The sequence below is a fragment of the Sporothrix schenckii genome, assembly GCF_000961545.1.
Source record: "Sporothrix schenckii 1099-18 chromosome Unknown Cont45, whole genome shotgun sequence".
NCBI lineage: Eukaryota > Fungi > Ascomycota > Sordariomycetes > Ophiostomatales > Ophiostomataceae > Sporothrix > Sporothrix schenckii.
Genome location: NW_015971146.1, coordinates 168,606 through 192,052, shown reverse-complemented (window position 1 = coordinate 192,052; position 23,447 = coordinate 168,606). Strand labels below are relative to the sequence as shown.

General features: G+C 55.6%; 8 protein-coding genes across 8 annotated transcripts; 3 read left to right on the top strand and 5 right to left on the bottom strand.

Moving 5' to 3' along the window:
• Positions 1-4,269: 4,269 nt before the first annotated feature.
• On the top strand, positions 4,270-8,001 carry SPSK_00211 (C6 transcription factor; the record flags this gene model as incomplete). Its single annotated transcript, XM_016727189.1, has 1 exon — positions 4,270-8,001. The coding sequence occupies one exon, from the start codon at positions 4,270-4,272 to the stop codon at positions 7,999-8,001; it is 3,732 nt and encodes a 1,243-aa protein (XP_016586618.1).
• Positions 8,002-8,408: 407 nt separating this feature from the next.
• SPSK_00332 (mitochondrial chaperone Frataxin) lies at positions 8,409-9,062 on the bottom strand (the record flags this gene model as incomplete). Its single annotated transcript, XM_016727306.1, has 1 exon — positions 8,409-9,062. The coding sequence occupies one exon, from the start codon at positions 9,060-9,062 to the stop codon at positions 8,409-8,411; it is 654 nt and encodes a 217-aa protein (XP_016586617.1).
• A 439-nt stretch (positions 9,063-9,501) lies between these two features.
• Positions 9,502-10,172, top strand: SPSK_00331 (AP-3 complex subunit sigma; the record flags this gene model as incomplete). Its single annotated transcript, XM_016727305.1, has 2 exons — positions 9,502-9,570; positions 9,597-10,172. The coding sequence occupies 2 exons, from the start codon at positions 9,502-9,504 to the stop codon at positions 10,170-10,172; spliced, it is 645 nt and encodes a 214-aa protein (XP_016586616.1).
• A 256-nt stretch (positions 10,173-10,428) lies between these two features.
• SPSK_00324 (uncharacterized protein) lies at positions 10,429-11,198 on the bottom strand (the record flags this gene model as incomplete). The annotated part of the gene is made up of 3 exons (XM_016727298.1): positions 10,429-10,539; positions 10,687-10,742; positions 10,811-11,198. 3 exons carry the CDS (start codon positions 11,196-11,198, stop codon positions 10,429-10,431), a joined length of 555 nt encoding a protein of 184 aa, XP_016586615.1.
• A 343-nt stretch (positions 11,199-11,541) lies between these two features.
• Positions 11,542-11,835, top strand: SPSK_00353 (uncharacterized protein; the record flags this gene model as incomplete). The annotated part of the gene is made up of 1 exon (XM_016727326.1): positions 11,542-11,835. One exon carries the CDS (start codon positions 11,542-11,544, stop codon positions 11,833-11,835), a length of 294 nt encoding a protein of 97 aa, XP_016586614.1.
• A 171-nt stretch (positions 11,836-12,006) lies between these two features.
• SPSK_00208 (AvaB protein) lies at positions 12,007-15,851 on the bottom strand (the record flags this gene model as incomplete). The annotated part of the gene is made up of 3 exons (XM_016727186.1): positions 12,007-12,673; positions 12,740-12,848; positions 12,917-15,851. The coding sequence occupies 3 exons, from the start codon at positions 15,849-15,851 to the stop codon at positions 12,007-12,009; spliced, it is 3,711 nt and encodes a 1,236-aa protein (XP_016586613.1).
• An 859-nt stretch (positions 15,852-16,710) lies between these two features.
• Positions 16,711-19,753, bottom strand: SPSK_00222 (phosphate transporter; the record flags this gene model as incomplete). Its single annotated transcript, XM_016727200.1, has 2 exons — positions 16,711-19,336; positions 19,416-19,753. The coding sequence occupies 2 exons, from the start codon at positions 19,751-19,753 to the stop codon at positions 16,711-16,713; spliced, it is 2,964 nt and encodes a 987-aa protein (XP_016586612.1).
• Positions 19,754-20,749: 996 nt separating this feature from the next.
• Positions 20,750-22,654, bottom strand: SPSK_00246 (uncharacterized protein; the record flags this gene model as incomplete). Its single annotated transcript, XM_016727223.1, has 1 exon — positions 20,750-22,654. One exon carries the CDS (start codon positions 22,652-22,654, stop codon positions 20,750-20,752), a length of 1,905 nt encoding a protein of 634 aa, XP_016586611.1.
• Between the last annotated feature and the right edge of the window lie 793 nt (positions 22,655-23,447).

The window sequence follows — 23,447 nt, the reverse complement described above, 5'->3', positions numbered from 1 at the left end:
GTGCGCGGCACCCACGAGCAACGCGCACAAGACTTGGTACAAGACGATGCAGAAAGTGGTATTTAAGGGACCAGTTGCAGCGACTCCATTCCCACTCAGCGACGTTGATTCGCCTCGACTTTTTGCGAGAAAGAGACTACAACATACAGCCGCATAAGTTGCAACAAAGGTAAAGCGGAATGCAGATGACGGACACGGAGTACTCCGTACGAATAATACGACGAGGCCTCAAAACCTGCTCGCCTCCCTCTGTCCAGTATGGTGCGGCGGCTGCATCTGCGATTGGACGTCTGACAGCGACCTTAATCCAACCTACAGAAGCCTAGGCATATTTTACACACCTTCTGTATTTTCCCGCATTTTCTGCCCATCCTTTTTACCGTTGTCCCCGCTTTGTATCCTCTACTCCTTGCTTTTCGTGAGGCTCTGTTGGTTTGCGATTCGTAGTCTTCCCGCGTCTCTTCCCTTCCGCTGCCCGGAGTAAACGTCGACCGAGTTTGCCTTTGCCGGGCCCATGTCGACTGTGAGAGCCCCTAAGGCAAGGCCGGGCATAGACCAAACTGACCACAGCTCGTCGCAAAAAGGCTAGTCTGCATCCGCCCAGCTTCCATCACCTGTCTCCCTTGAGCCCATTGTTTTATCTTGTAGGCAAGGGAATCAGAAACGTCCAGAAAAACCCACGCTGCGCGTCGAATGGAGTTCCCTATGTGCCTGGATGTCGTAATACTTGTTTGTGTCAAAACTCCCTTGCCATACTACGGCCAATAGCGAGCCTCGGGGCGCCACGGCGCGGTCGGCAACGGACGCTAGAACGGAAAAAGCCGAAGTTTTGCGGGCTCGTGCGAGCTTTCTTGGGTTTTGTCAACAGCCACCGATAACGCGGGTTAAGTAGTTGTCTTTTAGCCCCCTTGACCATGGCCAGTTCACGGGCCAGAAACACATCGGTCCTTCCCCAACCCTGCCAACAGATGCTTTCATAAACAGGCCAAGTACAAGGCAAACGCACCGAATGTAGACATTGAAGGGCACCCAGGACGCGCCGTCACATTGACTAATTGCCATGGCCATATATTGACTTGGGAGGTCTTGTCTATTTCTATGTTCAAAGTGTAATTTGCCACAAAATCTCTTGCACCTTGAGGTTACAATGTACGTATTTGCGTATTTGCGTCAAGAGAATGAGATCAGCCTGCAGAGACTGACGGGTGGTCATCACTTAAACGCCTGATAGCTTTGGATCGCTAAGGGTTTTGACTTGATCGGAATAGGTGTGGAGATGCCCGGTGTCGCCCTTGTTCTTGAAATTGCAATTCTAAAAGCGAAAGATGCGTGGGGGCTTCTTATCAGTCTCACAATAGCACGTGTAAAATATTTTACCATATAAACTGCTCGGCTGCTGAGAAAACATGGCCTGTCAAGTAACCTATGGGATCATCAATGAAGAATATGATGAAAGTCTGTGCTGCGTTTTAATATTGATGATGGCCAAGAGGTTGTTTAGACAAATAGCCGGGAGACAGCAAAAGCCGATACCATTGTCTGACACGCCCCGTCGAAGCTCGACTAGCTGGAGAAAAGATCTGAAAGATCACGTTCTCATGGCTATTGGTGAAAAGAATGACTTGGATCACCAGGTATGTCATTGTCTGCCCCCACAAATTACCGAAACATACCACGGCCCATATCAGGTTTCATTTCAAAGTATGAAATGGCAAAATATGTGGTCGAATCTCGATGTGGATGAGATGCTGGGGGGAAAAGCAGGCCCATCGACACCACTCAACTTCCGACCGTCACGACACGGATAGAACCAATGCCATCAGGTGAAGACAAGTGCTTGGCGTTGGGTTATCGAAACACTGTAACAGAACTACGGTTCCATGCTCGGGCGATCATTTGTGGGCAGCCACGAATCAGTATGATGTTGGCGTGTGCAAACAGTTAAAGCCACAGCCCGTGCCATATTTCTGGGATCTCATGGTGCTTGAGCGGGTGCGACGTTTGTATGTACATAAGCAGATATGTTTTTCCGAATACTTGCACAGTAATGACGTTGAAAATCCTCTCGCCGCACGTCGTATTCCAGAACACCGTTGCATTCTTTGCGTACAACCGTTTTTGGTTGATATGGAGTACGGCATGTTGAATCATCCGATAAATAGGCCGTGTATGTTGTAGAAGTAAGATACAATGAGGCCCGGGCACCTTCGCTTGCAGCAGGTGGCAGGGCAGCATTCGGAAGGACAAATGCCGAGCTGGACGGACAGAAGTGACAGAAGACGTATCGCCAACTATGACATGGGGGGCTATGGTTCGAGCCGTAATGGCCAGGGTATTACCAAATTATAAAATGAGACGCTGCTTCTTGACATAAACCCTCTTTATGTGTTGATGTCGCATCTCATTCGTCGCTCATTCGACGAGAACACTCAAAAGAGCCGGGTGCCATGCTGTTCGCAGAGCACATATTTCGTCACACGCGGCACTGCATCAAAACGCCTGCTTTTGCATCTGGGTAAAGACAGCGGGTGCATGCTCCTGCGCCGTTGGCTCTTTCACGGCGGTGTGCAATGCACTCATCGTCCTGTCATATTTTTACCTGCTTCCCGCCATCTCAAGTTTTCTTAAGAGTGTAGATTAATTCCTGCACCGTCTGCGCTATTTCTACACAGCTTCTTGTTTCAGGAGACTCCATTGTCGGGCTATCAGGCATAAATCGTTATTGTGTGGTTTATTGTTTCTTATACTATTTCAGATGCAAACCCTTTGTGAAGACGCGATCATTTCCACACCGCCCGCTGTGCCCAGTGTGCACATACCCCTGGTTAGGCTCGCGCCTTCCCTACTTCGAACACCCGCCGTCCCGCAACCCTTACGTCTTCCTTCCAACCCTGTATTTATCCTGCTCTCGTAAGCTGAGAAAGTAGGTGCATTGTCTGGTTGTATGCAGACATCGTGCGTACCTTCCCCACACTCGAGTCTTTCACCCTCTTCCTACAATCGAGTACAAGTACAGGAATGTTCCGAGTTATGTCCCTTTCCCTCATTTGCCTCCCCTGCCTCGTTCTCCAAGGGCCGTTCAGACGTCCCGCGACAGCTTGAACCTTTCCGTCTCTTCGGTTCTTCTTGTGCATCTGTCCTGCTTCTACCGTCGTTTTTGTTTTTTGTCGTCGGTACAGTGGGTCTATTGAAGAGAGGGTTGCTCTTGCCTTTTTTGTTACTCCCTCTTGCCTCCTGCTGGTTTTTCTTATGACTTCTCTGTTGCTCCTTCCCTCTCACACAAACTACGCTATTCCGTACATCATTCTTTCAGCCTGGCCAAGCCTCATCTCTCTCGTCGACTTCTCCTCCAGTCTAACATCGCCGTCGCCGTCCACTTTACTGGATTCAAAGGGTACGAAGGTGGCGTGCTAATCAGTCCCAGATGCGGCATTTTCTTCTGCTCGTATCCTCATCCTCGTCCTTCGTGCACACCGACAGCCGAAAGCCTTGTTGATCGTTTCTCGTTGCCATCTCTATATCCACCGAGTTGCCTCCATCCCCAAGGATCCCTCCATCCCCAAAAAATCCGAACTACCGCGTTGCCCACTCGCCAAGCTAGGTTTTGGGACCGTTTGGTGCTTGCCTCGCTTGCACTCACCTTCTCACTAAACAGGCCTCCTCTTGATCCCCATTATTTCACTCCTCTCTCCACATCGCCAACATTAGTGAGGGCCCAAGACCAGACGTTCTTTTCTCAGTCCGCCTCCTCCGGATATGATCGCCTCTCATTGTTCTTCTTACGCCATTTCTAGAACTCCTCCATTTCAAATCCTATGTGCCCTGCTTTTCTCCTCCAATCACCCTTACTCCCTTCCCCGGATTTTATCTACTCCGCACCGTGGCTCCAGGGGATCATCATAGCCCTGGCCCCGCGCGACAACCATTTCCGCATCTCCACCACGTCACCGATCGTTTTCGAACTGTCACACTTGCTTCTCCATTTCCACAATTTTGTGCATCCGCTCGTACCATTGAAGTGCATCTGGCTTTCTTCCCGCAAGACCCACCATGGTCTTGTCATGACTGGGAACGCCGAATAGTTCGCGATGAGCACCCTTCTCAAACCCTTACCGGCGCCCAAACAGATACGCTTTGTCAACAATCAGGGACAGCCGCCATCGAAGCGCCGACGCGTTAATGCAGCGTGAGTCCACAGCCCCGTGTCTTGGTGTCTTGGAGACAAATGAGCGTACCAAAACCAGACAGAGAGGCGTGAGAACAACGTCCATGCTGACCACTTTCCTTGCGTTGCCCCAATACAGATGCCTGACGTGCCGTAAGCGCAAGACGCGCTGCGCCGGAGAGCGCCCGACTTGTTCAACCTGTGCGAGCAACGGTCATGAATGCCTTGGCTATACAGACTTCGCCGAGAAGAAAAAGGAAATAGTCGGCGCCGCCAGGACCGGTTCCTTTGAAGCCGGATCCCGAGAGCGTGGCTCAGCAACAGACGCCAAAAGTGAAATTGACGACGACGATAACGACTATGACGATGAGAACGATCCAGCCGAGCCGAACAATGACCGACAAGGCGCCACACCGAGTTTCATCTCTGCTGGCGACAGCAATCCCATGTGTGATGGTGGCGGCGATGACGAGGCCGTCAGCGATGGTGACGCAAACTACAACCAGGCTAGTCCGAAGCGGCGACGGAAATCCTCGTGCAAATCTTCGCGGTCGGATCCTAGCCAGCGCGTCGAATGGGAGTCCACTGTGCGGCAGTCGTTCCAATCACAGCAATCGCAGCAGACGCAGGCAGCACATTCACAACAGCGACGTAATGCACAGACACATGCCAGTAGTCAGCGGTCACAGCCGAATCCACGGTCTGTATCGTTTCATGATACAGACCAAAAAAGCTCTGCACGACCGTCGCCTCCTCAAGCACAGCAACACTCACATCAACGCCAGCACCAACACCAACACCAACATCAACATCAACACCACAATGAAAGCCACCGAGTCCCCTATTTTCGCTACTTTGGCCCGACTGCTATTGTACCTGGCTACAAGCAGATGGTTGTCGACGTGTCCGTTCGCGACCGCCGCCGTAGTCGTGGCAGCAGCTTTTCAACAGTCTCCCCAAGCACTACTTTAACGGATGGCGCAAGTAGCCACCGTGGTCAGCACGGACAGAACCGCCATTCACGCTTTGACCCCGTGTTCGAAAGCCTGGAAGACTTACCTGTCTACGACCGCAATGACACTGCTCCCGTCCATCCGGTCATTATCAACCTCCTCAAGACCTTCTTCGTTCATCTCGGGTGCAACTACCCCTTTCTACGCGAGGATCGAGTTTTGAAGATGGTACGTGAGAAACGCGTGGAGGCCATCCTTGTTGATGCCATGTGTGCTCTTGCCGCACGCTTTTCTGACCTTCCTGTGTTTACGAACGGCGTTGATACGGACAGTGGTGGCGCCAGCAACAGTAACGGTGCTGGGCAAACCACCGCCGATGGTCAAATGGCCCGCTCAGAATATGGCCACGTATTTGCACAGCGCGCCAAGGCGGCCACCGTCGACACCTTCCCTTGCCCCTCTGTGGCCGCTGTCCAAGCCTGCCTCCTTATGGCCTACGAAGGCTTCGGTGCTGACCAGGATAGTGCGTTATGGATGTATCTGGGACTCGCTATCCGCATGGCGGTGGATTTGGGCCTTCAGAAGAAGGTGGGCGTCACTCCACAGGGTGAAAAGGATCCTTGGTTTATGCGTACCTGGAACGGCAAAGGCGGCGACAACGACGATAGCGAGGACAGCGACGACGTTGAACCGACGTACAATATTGACTCTGGAAGGAAACCGGCACACAACAGCGATGCCATGCACGACGGCGAAAGTGTGTACGCTTCTGCAGAGCTACATGCAGCAGAGCAAGAGCGTGCCGATACATTTTGGGCCGTTTTCTTCTTGGACCGCGTCATCTCGTCAGGTACGGGACGTCCCGTCACATTTCGAGACGACGATTTTGAGCTCGCACTGCCTGAGCCCACCTTAGATCCACTTACCGATTGGCCCGCACCGTTCCCCATTCTGGCACAAATTATCCATCTATATGGTCGCGTGTCCGACGTTTTGAACAACATCCATAGTGCCGACGATCTCACACACGAAAAGATGCAACGGCTCGGCCATATGGAAAACGACCTGACGCAATTGTACCAGAGACAAGACCCGCGGCTCAACTTCAACGCGTCCAACTTCCAGGCGTATGTGCGCGCCGGACAGGGCACAACGTTTATCTTGCTCCATTTTTGGTTCCACACTCTCATTATCATTCTACATCAGCCTACCCTCTTGGCTCCATTTGGAGGCCTTCAGCGCACACACCAGCTCTTGCCGAATAGCCACGAGCTCTCTATGTCCAGCGCCAAAACTATTGCCGATATCCTCGCGTTTGCAGAGCTCATCGACCCGAAGAGCTTCATAGGAAATCCCTTTACGTCACAACCAATGTACATTGCCGCTTGTGCCTTTTTGATGGAATCCGTTGCGAATGCCTCCCAACCGGCGTCTCGGGGTACTACACCACCGGTTGCGGATGCCCAAACTCGAGGCGCTGGATACTCTAGTGGCGACACTCGGACTGGAATCTCGTCAAAGCACTCGCTTCTTGCATCGAATGCGAACCAGAATTACCAACGTTGCTACAAATCACTACAACAACTGCACCTTTATTGGGGCGGCGTAAGGTATATTTTGACGGCACTGGATCAGAAGTCCAAGGGCATCTGGGATTGCGAGACATTCACTACTGAAGAGCTTGAGAGCACAAAACAGCCCGCCCGCCGTGGCTCCTTTAGCCAGATGCCGCGCTTCGACAATCCCTCCTCGCCAAATGCACCACCCATAGCTTGGTCATTGACAGGAACATCGAACTCTGCAAATCCTAGCTTGACCTTGCTATTTCAGAGCCACACAAATGCTGCTGGACCTGGCGCTTCCAGCTCCAAGGCCCAGGACACGACACCGCGGCCGAAAGAAAATCAAAAGCAACGCAAACAAGCAATTCAACAAGCCCAGCAGAGTCAACAAGCTGGACAGTCGAGCAGTCAAAAGCGTTACCATTCGCCTCAGCTTGCTTCCGCTGCCACTCCACCGGGAAACATGATATACGATCCGATCCGACAGAGTATTCCTGAGGCCCCGCCTATGTATCCGCCAGCCTACCCGCAAACCAACATTTCGGCTCTACGGTACTCGACGGACCAGTCTGCACATCAACAAACGCAGCAATTCCAGCAGCAAAGCTCCACACATCCTGTACCCCCAACATTCACCGATAGTCAACTGGCGGAACAAGGCCATGATCGCAGCGCGTTCAAGTTTGGCGATCTGGACTCACCTAGCCCAGGGTCGGGGCAAAATGGACCGCATGGACTGTATGCTGCTGGTAGCAATATGGTGTATTCTGGGCAGCATCAACCACAGTTCCAGGTACCGCAACAGCTGCAACCGAGTCAGCAGCAATTCAACCACCAGCAACAGCAGCATGGCCAGGATCAGCATATACACCAACAAGACTTCTTGCACCAAGCATCGCATCAATCACAGCAGCCTCTGCCTGCCCCTGTGCAATCGTACAACACGCCCTCGTCACACCATTCGTCTGGTTATGAGGGCGCCATCCTGCAAGGCACGTCCCCGTCCAACAACGGGCTTGCACACTTTGACCAGGCGAATGCGAGCGCGAGCGGGAACAGTCCTCGCACGACGACCGCTCTTGGTCCCCTTGACGGCAGCGGGATGTACCAACCTGACCTCAGCCAAGGCGGCCTCATGGGCGGTGGCCTGTACTCGTACCTCGAGGCGGGGCCTATTACCGACATCATCACGTTTGACAGCCAGGAAATCGACATTAGCTCCCTAACACTGCCGACGGAGTTGATGCCCCAGTGGCTTGAGTACCTCCCAAGCAATGTGGTAAATCTCTTTGATGACGGTACAAACAGGAGCAGCCAATAAATAACACCTTTTGGGCTTCTCGTTCTTGCAATGGAGCACTTTTTCTAATAAGTTACTATTTCTGGATCACTTTTTGTTTGGTTTTCTTTCCAATTTTGCTTTAATATTTGCTTGTTACGCAACAGGATTGGGTGTTATGGATGGGATGGGATAAAAGTATCAGATACCTCACTTGCATTTGTTCAGCGGGCCATTTTTTTAAACTTTTCTTGAAAATAATATTTCTTCTACTCTTTTCACGGCAGTCTTGAACACTGCATCAGTTCTATCACGCAACACCAGATCACAATTCGGATGCAAATTTCGAAAACAAAGGGGCCAGTTAATTTGAGTAGCTTGGTATACATCATACAATATTCATTACAGCGATCCGGCGAACTGCGGTTCTCTGCCTCCTCATCTGTCCGTTACGCCTCTTCCCACTCGGCATCCAGGTCCAGATCAATCTCATCTCGCAGCAGGTCATTCAGCGCCGAGCCGTCCTTGAGGTAAATCCACTGGCCGCTAGTACTGTCCCCGCTGGTCCCTGCATCGAGCACCCAGTCGTACCGCTTCGGCCCGGATATGGGCGACGACAGCCAGATTTGCTTGTTGGGCGGCTGCTTGTTGATCACATATGTCCGCGAACGTGCGCCAGGCTCGCTCGGCGAAAAGGACAGCGTCAGCACCCCCGAAGCGTACTCCACATCGACATCTTCACGGGCATCCTGCATGTCCTCCAGGCGCACAAGCAGGCGATCAAGGTACTCGTCGGCAAGAGCATGGTACTCGGACTCGGTCATGCCGGCAGGCTCGGCGGCGGACTGGGGTGTGTAGGCGGACAGGAAGGGTGCTGCGGCCTGGGGCGGTTGTGCGAAACGAACGGCCGTTGGGCGGATGGGAGCAGGCGACGTGGACGAAACGAACCGCCGCGAGGCAACCGAGAGCAAGGCCAACGGCGCATGTCGGCTCTGTCTGCAAGCACAGTGGGAAACGAGAGGCCGCGTGGAGGCAGGCGTTGGGGCCGCCGAGGCAAGTCGACGGACGATTCGAGACGACGCCGAGTGTGCAGGACGCGGCATTTTGCTAGATCTCTGTGTGTCGTGCCTAGGAAGGAGGAGTTGAAGTTGCAGTCATGCGTCCAAGGCGGGAGACGCAATTTTGTGTCTAGGAGTTTCAGCGTCGGAGCGGTGTGGTTTGTCGAGCTCGCGTGAGGTTTTCAGAAGTGGTACGTTTTTTTGCAGCTCTTTTGCATGATATGAAAGCAAAACTGATGGGAAGCACCTTGCTGGGTGAGCCTAGCTGACAGACCCACTTTTTCCAGGCACAGCGCACTTTTCGGTATGAGAGCCCCGCGCCTGCCCTCGATTGCGACATGTCACACCTGCATTTCAACTTGCCCGCGCCTGCTAAACACGACATTCGACCACAGCCCGATACGCGATCCCTGATGCACCGAGCCGCCATTCATCGAGGCTCTACCTGTGCGCGCCAGTTTCCTACGGCGCAGCTTCGTGCACCATGATCAACGCTTTCCTGGTCTTCAATGGTCAAGGCCAACCCCGCCTGACCAAGTTCTATACACAGCTGGTAAGCTTCACGACGTTGCCCGACAGAGTTTGCCGTACCGTTCTAACTCGGCTGTCCTCGCTCCCCCGATTGCTCTTGTTCAGGACACCAGCATACAGCAGCGCCTGATATCCGAGATCTTCTCCCTCGTTGCCAACCGCCCACCCGGATCGTGCAATTTCCTGCCGTTGCCGCCGTTGCTGGCGCCGCCATCAGGCTCGACCGGCGGCAGCGAAGCGTCCGACTCACCCTCCCTCGTCACGTACCGCCACTATGCCACGCTGTACTTTATCGTCATCTCCACGGCCACCGAGTCGCCGCTCGCCCTCATCGACCTCATCCAGGTGTACGTCGAGTCGCTCGACCGCCTGTTTGAAAACGTCTGCGAGCTCGACCTCATCTTCAACTTTGAGTCGATGCACGCGACCCTGGCCGAGATGATTATTGGTGGCGTCGTCATCGAGACAAATCTGGACCGCATTGTGGCGGGCGTGCGCGCCCAGGGCGCCGTCGCGAAGCGGCCTGTCAACAGCGGCAACAGCCTGACCAGCAACGGCAGCAGTGGCACGGGGATTGGCGCAACACTCGGCATGGGCGGCAACTTTGTGTGGCACGGCCGGTGAGGTCGGGCGAACCAGAAATGGGACGCAAATAAGTCATTGTCACTATAATACATACAGCCATACAGGATCGGAAGTCAGGTGGGCTGGACACGCCCCGTTTCATGCAAAGAGATGGGAAGTGGGAAGCCGGATATGATCCAATAGCGAACACAAAACATTACCGCCGCGAGAGCCTAGGAAAACAAAAAGCGCCAGAATGCCAACGAACTATGATATGCAAAAGGGGAAAGAGGAGGAAGACGAAAGAAATCGCAGTTCACTTCCCAGCAGCTGCATTTCCCCGTGCGCTCTCATCGGCCTTGCGGACGGCACTGTTCTGCCCTCCGCCCTTCATCAGACCCAGCGTATTCCAGAACCACTCGCGCACCTGGCATTGGATCGGTTAGCTTGATATGCATGTATGCATGGGAATGAAACTGGACACGTCAAGCAAGGGACAGCAATGTCCGGTCTGGAGTGTCGAATTGAGAGGAAAGGGAATCCTATCCCAGATGTAAAGAAGAATAGAACATACCCCGGCGAACGGCTGAGGGCCGTACTCCCACTCCATGAATAGGACGCAATAGATGACTACGACTTGACACATGTTAGCTGACATACGACACGGTGACGCTCCGTCTTCCCACCAGACGACGTACAGGTCACGCTGAACAGCTGCGCCAGCTTGATAAACTTGACCCAGCGAGGCCGTGCCGAGGCCAGTGCCACCCGCCGCTTGAACCGCTTCTCAAACCGCAGCTGCTCCTGCGGCGACAGCCGCGTAAAGTCGGGCGGCCAGACCTTTTTGTTCTTGTACTTTTGCTGCGCCAGAGGCGGCCGCACATCGTCGTCATCGAGACTCGAGTCATTGGGGTTCCGGTATGTCGAAGCACGGCGGAGTGCCAGAGCTGTGGGCACTGTCCGCACTGTCCGCGCGGTCGGCCGGAGCTGGGCCGGGCGCAGAGCTGGGCAGAGTGTCGACCGTGCCGCCAGGCGGCCCGACTGGGGCCCTGCACGGACAATGGCCTGTTGCAAGGCTGCCGACATTGTTGGAGGCAGAAGTTGTCTCGTATAAACCGAGCGCAGGCGTGCGTATGCAAATCGGTCTACTAGGACGTCGGAGCACCAAGGCGAAACTGGTGTCCATAGGCTGGTCATCAAATGCGCCGAATACAAATATTTGGAGATGTGCCAATAGCGTACTTTGCATATAATATGCACTATATGCACAGGGTCCCCGCACCCAAAGGACCCAAAAGGAACTAGAAAAGCTTGGAGCCTTTTGGCCTTTTGGCCTTTTGACCTTTGCTCTCTCAGACGCCAAAGCATCACTTGTACGAGACAATCACACCCCTTGGCCTCAGACCACACGCGACCTCTGCACCTCACAATGCCGAATCCCGTACTCAAAGCTGCCTACAGCGCGCCGGACCACAAGTCCTTTACCGCGAGCCAGGAGCTGTCAGCGGCACCTGCGGCAAGCCCGACCTTGTCCACGGCGGACAAGACGGCGTACCTGGCGGCTCTCCGCGGTGCCGTCACCGCCGTCCAGGACAACGTCAACCGTGAACTGACTGCGCGCATGGTCATTGACGCGCAGGCAGCCAACCAGGCCGCCGTCGACCAGGCCGCCGAGAAGGAAGAGCAAAACTACGGCGAAGAGGTCATGGACGAGGACGAATAGTTTTTGCTGCATTTAACAACCAAAAAAAAAAAAGGAAGGCGAACATTTATGCCAATGGCTCGTCATTTATATTGATATATACATCTACACGCCGCCACATACACGCGCAACCACGTACGTATACATACATTTGTACGGCAAGACTATCACCATCGCGACACAGGCACTCGATCAACGCCACGACGGCGTCCGATGGCTGCTGTTCTGTCCCGCCCGGTTCAGGCAGCCGTAGTGCACCACTGTGTTGTCGGGCAACACGGCCACCACGCTGCCGCCAATCCGCTTGTGGCAGACACCGCACGCACGCTCTTCGCTGATGGCCACGCGACGGTTGCGTCCACCGGGTGCCACCTGCCCACCCACCCCGCCCGTGGCATAGTCGTCCCGACCGAGCAATAAGCTCGCCTGTGCTGCCAGCACGGCCGTCTGCCGCAGACCCTTTTCGATCCGGCCTTCGTTGACGACGCTGTTGGCCGCCCGCATGCGGCCTCGGAAGTACGAAGCTAGCTCTGCCACGGGCAGGCTGTCCGGGATGAGCTGTAGAGTCGATGAGGCTGGGAGCCGCGAGCCATGCCGGGACAGGAGGTCGAGTGCCGGTGCCAGTTGCCGCTGCTGTTGTGGTGGCGGCGTAAGGTACAGCGACAGCAGAGTGTGGTAAATCGACGGTGCCGCTGCCTTGTCTTGATTGTCGCCAGACACACCGTCGTTTGCGTCGTCTCCCTTTGACGCGGACACGCGCCGTGACTGGTTGTTGTTGGAAGACAGGAGCAGAGGACCAGGGGAGGACATCGGCACCGGTTGCGCTAGCTCTTGTGCCTTGTGGACTTGATTGCAGTATCTGATTATGTTAGTTCAGAGCCCAGCTTGAATCAATCGCCACGGCGAGAATCAACGAAAAACGTACTCTTCCGCCTTTGCAAAGTCTTTCATTTTGAAGACATAGATTTCGAGTGCTTGCTTGTGCTGGTCCATGTTGCTCAGCACTGTCGCCTGGGCTTCGTAGAATGCCGCGTCTAGGGAATGTCAGTAAAGAAGTAGGCCACAGAGACGGTTATTGCGAGGTATTCGGGCATCAACTCACCATCTCGGGGTATCAGGCCAAACGCCCGCAATAGACTGTACTGCTTGCTCTCTTTGAGGAACACAACGAGCCGCGCCATGCTTTCCTCCCACGTTTCCTCTTTGCTGCCTTCACCATCCATGTCACTGTCCGATGGGTCTTCCTTCGCGCTGTTCTTCCCCTGGTTCGTCTCCGCTCTTTCTTCACTGTCTTTGAGCAATTTGATCCACTGCTCGATCAGCCTGTTATGAAAATCGGGCGTCAGGTCGTTGAGCTCACTGATGATGTGCTCCAGGTATCGCAGCTCGAGCCGCGCATCGATTCCCGCAAGGAATCGCACTACACGGTCGCGTGGCAATGTCTCGGCGTTTTCCGAGTCCGCTAAGAACACGTCCATGCCGTGCACCGGGTCGGCCCGCAGTGTCCACGCGGAAAACTCAAGGATCAGATCAATCATCGCAGGCGGCAGGCTCTGCAGGTATGCGATGGTGCGCTGTGGCCCTCGTAAGGTGGGAGGCACAGACACGGTCGCATCAGACGCGTCACCCGACGCCGACGTCTTCACATTCTCGCCATACACCTTCTTGTCTTCATCGGTCTGGCCGCCAACATCGCCAAACCGCTTGAGCAGCTCGAGAGCTGGCCGGTGCAGCCGTTTTCCGTAAAAGAAGTCGACGAGCTCGTTGAAGCGGTTGTTTTCCAGCAACCGCTCATTGACAACATCCGGGTCACAAAAATTGGGAATGCGGAACAGAGAGCTGGCCAACTTGGGCCGGATCAGCATCAATACGCGGAACATGGTCGTGTCAACAAGCGTAAATATGGTACGGAGTCGAGATTCACGGGCCGTGTCATCGTCCACGTCGGCTCCCCAGTCGCTGTCGTATTGCGGCGGGGCAGAGCCCTCTCGCCGATTTTCCGTGCCCCGCGGCTTCTTGAGCTTGCCCGTGGCCGGATCAATAACTCGCTGCAGTCGGGCACGCGTGCCGGCAAGGTAGCTGTTCAAGGCTTCGGCGGCACTGATGAGCTCCTTGCCTTCGAGTGGAACGTATCCGTTGGCATGGACAACTGGTGGCTGCGTTTCAGCTTCGTCTGATCCCGGCACTGCCTGCTTTCCCTTGACACTTGCGCCGTCCGAGTCTGTGCTTCCTTTGGGTGCCGAAGCTACAGAAGCTGTTTCGGAGTTGACTTTCAGGGATCCCCAGAACGCCTTCGTGAAACCACCACCTAGTGGCAGCGAAGAGGATGCTTCAGGCTGCGGTGCCGACGTACTCGCGTCCGTGTGGCCTGTTTTGCCGTTCGTCTGGTGGTTGCTATCACTGTTGGGAGGGGCAGTGTTAGTGTCGTCGGCATCGTCCTCTTTCACTGTGCCGTTCTTTGCTGGGCCGTTATTGCCCCCTTCGCCGTCTTCATCTGCGTCGGTCTCGTTGACCACGGCAGTCTTATCGTCGGACATGTCACCAACGATGGACCGCGGGAAGAACCGAAACACCCGTTCAGGTGGCGCATGTACGTCTTCCTCGTTAAACAAATCCATTGCGGCAAGGTATTTTTTCTGGCGGAATAGCTTTTCTGCCTTTTGCATCTTGATGTCGCGTAACGTCTTTGACTTGTTGCGCAACAACGCATCTTCAAGCAAGCCCAGCAGGCTGATAGCCTCGTCAAGGTGGCCTTGCGCCACAAGCGCATCGATCTGGCTATCGTACCCCGTTGCGTCCATTTTCCAAATCCCACGCTCCGAGGATACGTGGAAGCCCTTGCCTGCATGGGCGAGACTGACAGAAGGTGGTGGCACATGCAATTGTGTGGCATTTGGCACGGCGATTGTCTGTAGGAGGCTGAGTGTGCTCGGGTTGCGCACCTCGAGCGAACCCTTGGTTGGTGGCTGGAGTGCGAGAATGTACGGATAGCTGTAGCCAACGCTCTCCGGTGCCACTGGCCAGGGTATTCCTCTCCGATCGACAGGCTTGCCAGAATCTGTGATGAACAGCGTGTGTACGTCTTTGGCCAGGAGCATCTCACCGTCCGCTAGCTTCGCGGCCAGAGGTTTGGGCATGTAGTTGCCAAGGCCCATATAGCCCATGCTGGCGCTGCCGAGTGCGCCAAATCGGCTAACCGCCGAGACACCACCAGAGTCGCCGCCGCTGCCTCCATTGGCCCCAGAGGGTGTGTTGCCGACAATCTCCTCGACGTTTCGGCTCACCACATCGACGAGCACGTACCCGGCGTTCATTCCAACAACCAGCTTCGTAGCACTCGCCCACGTGAGGGACCGGATGGTCTCCGAGAGGGTGATTTCTGCAGGCGCCATAGAATCGCCACCTCCGTCGGCAGACACGATCCCGTCCTGGGCTCCCCCGCCACTGACGCCGACACCGCTTCCGCTGAGCTCGCTCGCATACCAGCTCCAAAGCAGCAGACGCCGCTTAACAGCAACAGCCAACCGCGAGACGATTTCCGGGATACCCGTTGCCGGGTCCTTTATGATGTTGCTCGTGACAGCAAAAGCCGAGGCATTTTTGGTTCCGGGCAGCGGCGCGGCACCTGGCAGAGGCGTGAACGTCTGGAGGTCGTGGAGCGAGACGGCGTAGTTGGAGAGTGATATAAGGGTGTTGGCCTCCTTGATAATGGCGAGCTGCTCAATGGCACGAGGAGAGAACTTTTCGAGTTCGCGCAGGAGGTGGGTAGGCTCGTTGGCGGTTGTGGGGGACGTATTCGCAGCTGCAAAAGGAGCATTGTTGTTTGTGTTGTGATTGGCGTCGCCGCCACCTGCCGCGCCTCCCACTGGCAGTGCGTCCGCTGGTGCGCCCGACTGCTCGTTGACGCGGTATATGCGCAGGACGCCAGTGTTTAGACCGACCAATAGCCGGTCACCGTACGCGACGAGCGAGTCGATCTTGGCTTTGTTGCGCGCCTTCAGCTCGACAATTGGGCGGGCGGTGAATGCAGAGAGCATGACGGCGAGTCGTGGCGAACGGCGAGCACGCCGATGCCGGGTATCAATAGGGGAGGAGCGGAGGCTGTGATATGAAGTCGACGTCCAACGCGGGCGTGTTCAAGGCCGAGTGGTCGAAGAACGAGAGAGGAAGCCGAAGAGGGACAGCCCACGAGTTGTTGTTCGGTGGGTCTATCAGCCAGACGCGGCCGATGCGGCCATGTCGCGCACGTGCGCAGTGAGGTGGATATGCGATCGCAAAAGTGATCCAAAGCGTATTTGATACAGGATAGGCAAGTCGCTGCAGGGCCGCTGGTGAAAGAGAGCGATGTTTTGAAGAACAAAGCCTCGCAGTTGTTTGGAGGGAATTGTTGGGAGGTGAAGTGAATGGGAAGGCTAGGCGGCTAGAGTGGAGGCAGGAGGTTGAGCAGCTATTGGGCGGAAGGTGCACTGGGATGCTCCTCTGTAAATTGGGTACTGAGTGGTGGTTACTGCCGAAGTGCGACCAAAGTGCCTTAAAGGGCAACACACGTCATTGCTTAGGTGAGCCTAAGAGCGCTGGAGCTCGGAGCCAAAACAAAGCTCTGCCATCATCCACCATCACGAAGGACTGACAACGTGAATGTTGAAATTTATAATGTTAATATGAAAGCGCTGCAATTCAGGTACAAAAGAGAAAATACAGAAAATGCGAGCTCCAGACTCATGAAGCCGCCGGATATGGGCCAATTCTATCAGCGACCTCAATGCGCTCTGGGTAATCAAGCTTATGCTAAAACATCTACATGTAAATCAAAATCCGAAAGCTGTCAAGGTACGTACCCAGACTTCTCGCTTGGGTCTCTCTCGTGGACAAAGGAAAATTGCTTCCTGTCGTCGCCTACATGCCAGTGATGCGCATCGCTGCGTAACCCAGTGTCAAAACAACAAGAAGCGTGAGGATGCTACTGGGGATGCCTCGCGTGATAAAGTGCTTGACCTGCAGGTAGCGCTGGCCAGCAGGGTCCTCCTTCATGATCGCCGTCATGTTGGGGAAGCCGCTGGTCGGCAGACCCATGGCTGCGCTGCACATGAACACACCAGCCATGACCAGGAGATTCGGATGCGGCTCGTCCATGTCGGCACCGACGTTGTTGACCAAGGGAAGCAGAATCAAAGCGGCTACCGTGTGGCTAATGAATGTCGCAATCACCAAGATCAGTGTCGAGAAGACGACCAGCACGCCATACAGGCTCATGCCCTGCACCAATTCAGTGATGGAGGCAGCAACCGTGTCCAGCAGGCCAGACGCCTTGACAGCCTTGCCCAAGGCGAGGCCACCGGCGGCGAGGATAATGATGGTCCAGGGGAAGTTGTTGAAGTCCTCCTTGGTGAGTATGCCGATACCGAAGAACAGCACGATGGGCAAGATGGCCACGACGCCCATGTCGCCAAACGAGTCCTCGAGCTGGTGGCTGGCACACCACAGGCCAATTGTCACAATCGTCACAATCGTCACGAACCACTGCACGCCGTTGAACCGCTCGCGCACGGGGCGGATGGCCACGATCGTGGTGCCGCGGCCCGGCCGGAACGAGACGAGCAGCAGCAGCCAAATGAGCAGAATCGACACGACGCCCACAGGAATCGAAATGAAGAACCACTGAAGCCATGGGGGCTCGGGCTTCATGATACCGATCGCGACAATGTTCTGCGGCGAGGCAATCGGCGACAGCATACCGCCGATGTTGCTGGCCAGGGCGATGCCCATGATCACGGCCTTGGACATGTTCGAGTCGGACGGCAGGTTGCGCAGCATGGGCTCGATGATCGAGAAACACAAGACCGGCGCAGCCACGTTGCTAATCAGCATACTGGCAAAGGCAGCAACGAGCATATTGGCCAGCAGGACTGTGCGCGGCTGGGTGCCGGCCTTGCTCAGCACAAAGGTAGCAATGCGCTTGTCGATGCGGCACTTGGAGATGGCGGCGGCCAGCGTGAAGCCGCCCAGCAACAGCATGATCACAGGCGTCCACATAGAGGCAAAAATGAACGACGCGGCGTCCTTGGAGCTCAGGCGCTCGTATGGCTTGTGGTCCGTACGAGCCACTCGCAGCACCACGCACAGGAAGGGCACCATCAGCGACGTCACGAAGAGCGGGATCGCCTCGGTGGCCCACAGTAAGCTGACAAACACCAGCATGGCCAGGCAGTTTTGCTGCTCGGGCTCGCCAGGCAGGATTGGCGAATACAGCAAGACGAAGAAGATGCCCACAATGGCCAACAGCGTGAGCATGGTGCTACTGAGGAGCCATGCCGGCAGCGTAATGACGCGGCCAAATGGCGTGCGGATGCGGCGGGTGGGAGCAGCTTGGCGCTCCTCGTCGCCCTGCAGCAAGAGGTTGCCTGCCGCATCCTTGGCATCATCGCCGCCGGCTGCCATGAAGCCGAAGCCACCACCAATGCCGCCGCCGCCGCCAAGAAGCGTACGGCCAAGACTGGCAGCTTCGGCACGGCGCTCGATACCAATCATGTCACGCCACACCGTATTGCGCTCCCACACAACGTGTTCGCGGAGATGGGAACGAAGGTCGCGCTTGGCCGTGTCGGCATCGCCGCCCGTGACCACCGTCGTGTACGCAGCCTCCATCTTCATGATGTTGTCGACAAGCAGGTTCCAGGCCTCGGGTCGGAAGGGATAGGCAGACTCGACGACAGTGGTCATGTAGCGGGCACGCAAATTGGTGTCGATAATCTTATCAAACTTCTTCAGCACCTTCTGGAAGCCCGTCTTGTTCAGCTGCAAGTACGATTTGAGCTCGCACAGCTGCACATAGATGCTGATAATGCGTTTCTTCAGCATGATGCCCGATGAGAAGAGCACGGCATCTTCGGGGTGGTCCTCGAACGTTGTGCTATACCGGCGCGACCGTGTAAACTCGGTAGACGCAGTCATGTCGGTCGATGCGATCAGGTTGGATATCGGCCGTCGGCGGCGGCGATTGGAGGCGCCAAAGCTGAAACGGCGACGGTGTTGCTGCGCCTGCTGCTGGGCCTCCTGCAGACGGCGCTCCGTTAATGCTGTGTTCTCATCGGCGTCATTGTCGTTGTCGTCAGCCGCATCCGAGGCATCTCCATCGTCGGTGGAGCGTCGGCTGTAGAAGCTATTGCGGTCCGCAGATGTTGGGCGGGCCGACGACGGCCCAGCAGCCGCGCCGGAGCTGGACGCTGCGCCAATCTCGGTCTCGGACGTGCCGTTTTCGCCGACCTCGCCATTCTTCTGCTGCTGCAATTGTTGCTCCTCTTCGTCGAACGCACCGATGTCTTGCAACAGTTGATCAGCCTCATCGAGTAGCTCGCGCTCCTTGAGTGTGTAGAACGAGCAGATCTTTTCGAGTTCGACATCAAGGGCGCGGGAAAAGACGGTCTCGGGTTCGGTTTCGTCGACAATCAGGGGGCGCGACTCCGCGTCATCGGTAGCCGGGTGGGTGTCGGCCTGGTTGACCGACCGTTCCAGCTGATAAATTCTGTGCATTCGTTAGTACAGGTCTCTAATAGTCCCCGCTCCATTCTTTTCTTCGGTCACGTAAATCCGGGTTAACATACAACTTCTTAAGATTGCTGTACGCAATGTAGTGCGTGCTCCAGTCAGGGACGGCATTGAACTGAATGCTGTGGGAGAACTTCATGGCGTCGTCGTCGTCGGGCCGGTACGTTGCACGGCGAGAGGGCGGTAGGCGTTGTCGACGGCTGCGACGGCGTCTTCGTCCGTCGCGTGAGAGTTCGTCGAGTTCGAGGCTGCCAGCGAACGTGCTACCGCCTTCGTTGTCGAAAGGAGACGGCCCTGTCCTCGTATTCGTCTTCGAATCCTCCGTCTCGTCGCGTCGATCGGCAGGGTTGGCGGTGGTATCAGCAATCAGTACGCTGCTGTGAACAAGCGTCATCGATAGAAAGGAGACGAAAAGGAAGAGAGGAAGAAATGGCGAAAATGGCGGGAAAGCGGAGCGACGTTAAGGAAAAGACTAGACCACCGGTAGGCCAAAAGCTAGACAATGAGGGGGTGACCAAATCGGCGAGGATTTACTTCCTCTAGCTCCGCCGACAAGCTCAAGATGTGTCCAAAGATAGTCGTGGTCTCCGCCAGTAACTGTGTCACAAGTTGGGTTGACACAATTTTTGGCTTGCGAGGGCCATTGTGCCGTGATCCTACTTAATATACGCCGTTCTCACAGCACACCCTCTTTCTGCACCTCTGGATCCGGAGGCGTTAGGCGTATGCTTGGCTGCGTCCAAACAGGGGTTCGGTCTTGCTGGTTTCCCCAAGATAGCGTGGGCCCGTGGGGCAATACCCGTGGGAGATTCGCTGGCGATGAACTGTGGCTTGACAGCAACAAGTCGTATGACTCGGTGTGTCAGGCTGAGGGTGTCAGTTAGGTACGCGAAAAGCAACACAGCCCGGTCGCTTGGCGTGGAATGGGCCGCTAGTCGACATGTTGAGCGACGCACGAGAAATTGAGGAGGCACGCTGTGCCACAGAGGCTGAAATAGGCAAACAGATGCGTGCCATTTACCAATGTGCATTTGTGATTTTGTGTCAAGATATATTACTATTATTTTCGTTCAATCAAAGTGACGTATTAAATGAGCAAACGTAACCAAAAAAAGAGCAGAAGATGACGAGACCAAAAACACATGGACAGGCACAGCTACATAGCGACGTCAATGTATAAAAATGGGTATATATGGCGTTTGGAACTGGGTAGGAGACAAACAAAGCAAACGACAGGAAAATACCCAAAATGGCGTCCCAGGCCCGAACTGAAATCAAAGAAAAAAGGGGTATCTGTTCCAGTTCCGGGTACAGTGTAAAAATGCACTGGCAAAATAAACAGCGCTGCAAAGAAGCATATATGGCGGCATATATGGCGGCATATATGGCGTTAGATCTGCTTTGTGGACTGCCCGACGGAGCCGACGGACAGCGAGTGGCCGTGGCCGCCAATGCTCGCATTCGTGTTTCCACCTCCGCCGTGAGCCACATAACCCAGGCCAAGCACACGCTGGAGGCTGCGGCGAATGCCACGCTGGCCATTGATGCCGGCGTCGTCTTTCTCGTCAATGGGAGGCGAGGTAGGCCCGGCACCAGCAAGTGTTGCAGTTGTCGCCGGTAGGATAATGTTACCGGACGACGGCTTGCCACCGAGAAAGTTGGACATGCGGCGAGTGAGGCCGGGCGACGGAAGGCCACCGCTCCCAGCATCACCAACGTGGTTCGCCGTGTCTCGCTTGTCTTTCTGGATTTCTCGCTGCTCATCACGGCGCTTCTTGCGCAGTGCCACAGACATGGCAGCAACAGCTGGTGCCGACATCTCGGTGGGGCGAGGAGGCCACTCGTCGTCGCGTTTCCATCCAGAGACACATGAGCGGATCATGTCACTCAGGTTGATAGGGCACGATGGCTGCAACGAGCTCGAGACAAGCTTGTCGTAGAGGCTAAGGTAGATAGCGGGCGTAATTGACGCACGCATAGGATTGCCAGGTGGTAGCAAAGGGGGGGCCACAGGAATGATAGTTTCGACAGAATAATCAGGGTGAGTCCGGCTGGCACGTGAGGCACGACTACGCGTGAGCCCAAGTTGCGCCGAGGCGACGCTGGTACGCGAGGCCGACTGCTGCAGCATAGCACCGTCCACGCCACCGCCGCCACCGCAGTCTGACGTCATCGGAGTGGTAGCGACCGTCTCCTGGCCAGCAGATTGCTGAGATTGATGAGAATGCTGGGAGTGCTGGGAGTGCCGCGAGTTGGATGTGACGGGGGACAATGGCATGGTGCTCGACGCTCTTCCCGGAGGGCTGTTCGACTGGGCCGGTGCCGTTGGCGTTGTAGACGCAGAATGCGAATCCTGGCCGTTGGTCTTCCCACCAGCAGCGACGGCAACAGCATTGGTGTGGACGGCGGCAACCGGTGCAGGCTCGGATTTTGTATGGCTGTGGAAGCGGAAGAGCCCGCGCCGAGGTGACACAGGCGACGTGGGTGCAATTGGCTTTGCGGGCTTCAGGTGCACGGTGCGGGCACCGGTCCATGCATCACGGCGGGCAGTGAAACAGGCGAGTCCCTCGTTCCACACAATCTCTGCTCGCAGGTCGCGGCGGGCCTTTGCCTTCCGTTCGTCGGCCGGTATGTTGACCGCTGTGCCCACTGCGTCGGGCGAGTCGAAGCGGAAGGGCGAATGTACATATGTCGGCATTCTCTGGTAGTAGGCTCCAGGCTTCTCGTCCTCGGACAGATCCGACGTCCACTCCGCGCGTGGCCGGAAGTGGATCGCATCCTCAGAGACTGTACTGTAGACAGACTCGGCGTCCGAGTCGAACTCGTCAAAATTTGGTTCGTCCCCGGCTCCAGCTTCAGCGGCAGCGTCTGCAGCCACAGCTGCCGACACAGCAGCCAGGGACAACGGTGCGTTGCCATCCACGGGCGAAAGTGGGCTGGCGAACGTCTCGGACGGGTCAAGAAGCCCGACCTGCTCAGATCGTACCAACCGCTTCTGTATGGCCCGGGCCCGTGCCTTGGCCGCCCCTGTGTAGGCACTGCTCACGTCCGCGGATGGCCATGCAAAGTCCCAGTCATTTAGAATCTTCTCCGCGAGGTACCGGCGAACGGCCTCCTTCTGCTTCGCCTTATCGCGGCTCAAAAGGTCCGGGTCACCATAGTCCAGAAGCTCACTGGGTTGCTGATCTTCGGCCAGGTGGGCGCTCTGTTGCTGGCTACTAGAGTGGAGTTGACGAAACTTGGCGAACGGGGACTTTGGTGACTTATACAAGTCGGAAAAGACCATCTTCGGCATGGAAGCGAGTTGCGTGGTGTGTCCGAGATGATCTGGAGGCGGAGAGGGCGACGACAACGGAGGTTGAGATGAAGGAAAATGATGAAAAGGAGGAAGTGACGAGGAGATCACACGCAAAGCTTGGTGCGAGGTAGGAGGGAGGTAGGGGGAAGATAGAGGCGGCGAGGAGGAGAGGGCTGGAGAACAAAAGTGGTTTATTATTGGTTGCGCCAGGAGTATGGGAGGTTGTGCAGTTGGAGGTTGTTCTTGAGGTGGCCCCAAGAGTGGTCCTTGTGGTGCGGCTGCTGCAGCTGCGACTGGTTCTTGACGTGACGCTAACACTTGTGCGGGGTTCCGGTGGTGCTGGTGTGTCGAATAGTGGATTGCGTCCGGTGCAGACGCCAACAATGGGGCCCGTGCAGGGGCGGGCTGGTCCAGGTATTTGAGCGAAGGCTGTCGTGGGTTTTGTGGGTTCTGTGGGTTTGGTGGGTTCCGTTGGTGTGCAGGTTCGAAAGCATGTGGTGGTGTGACTCTGGCAGCTAGGAACGGAAAACGACGAAGAAAGCAGAGACGGCTAGATTAGCGACGTGCCAAAAAAAGGAAGTGAAAAAGGCGACAGTGACAGAGGCCAAAAAGAGATAGTAAAACAAATATTAAAAAGATGCCAAAACCAGAAAAAAAGAGCAAAAACGGAACGACGATGTTTTCCCGACGACTGCAAGACCAAGTGGCCACGAGACCAGAGCGTCACAATTGACAGGCGGAATGTGATATTGCCTGGCAGACAATACGCAACGCAATCTATGTCGTTCGC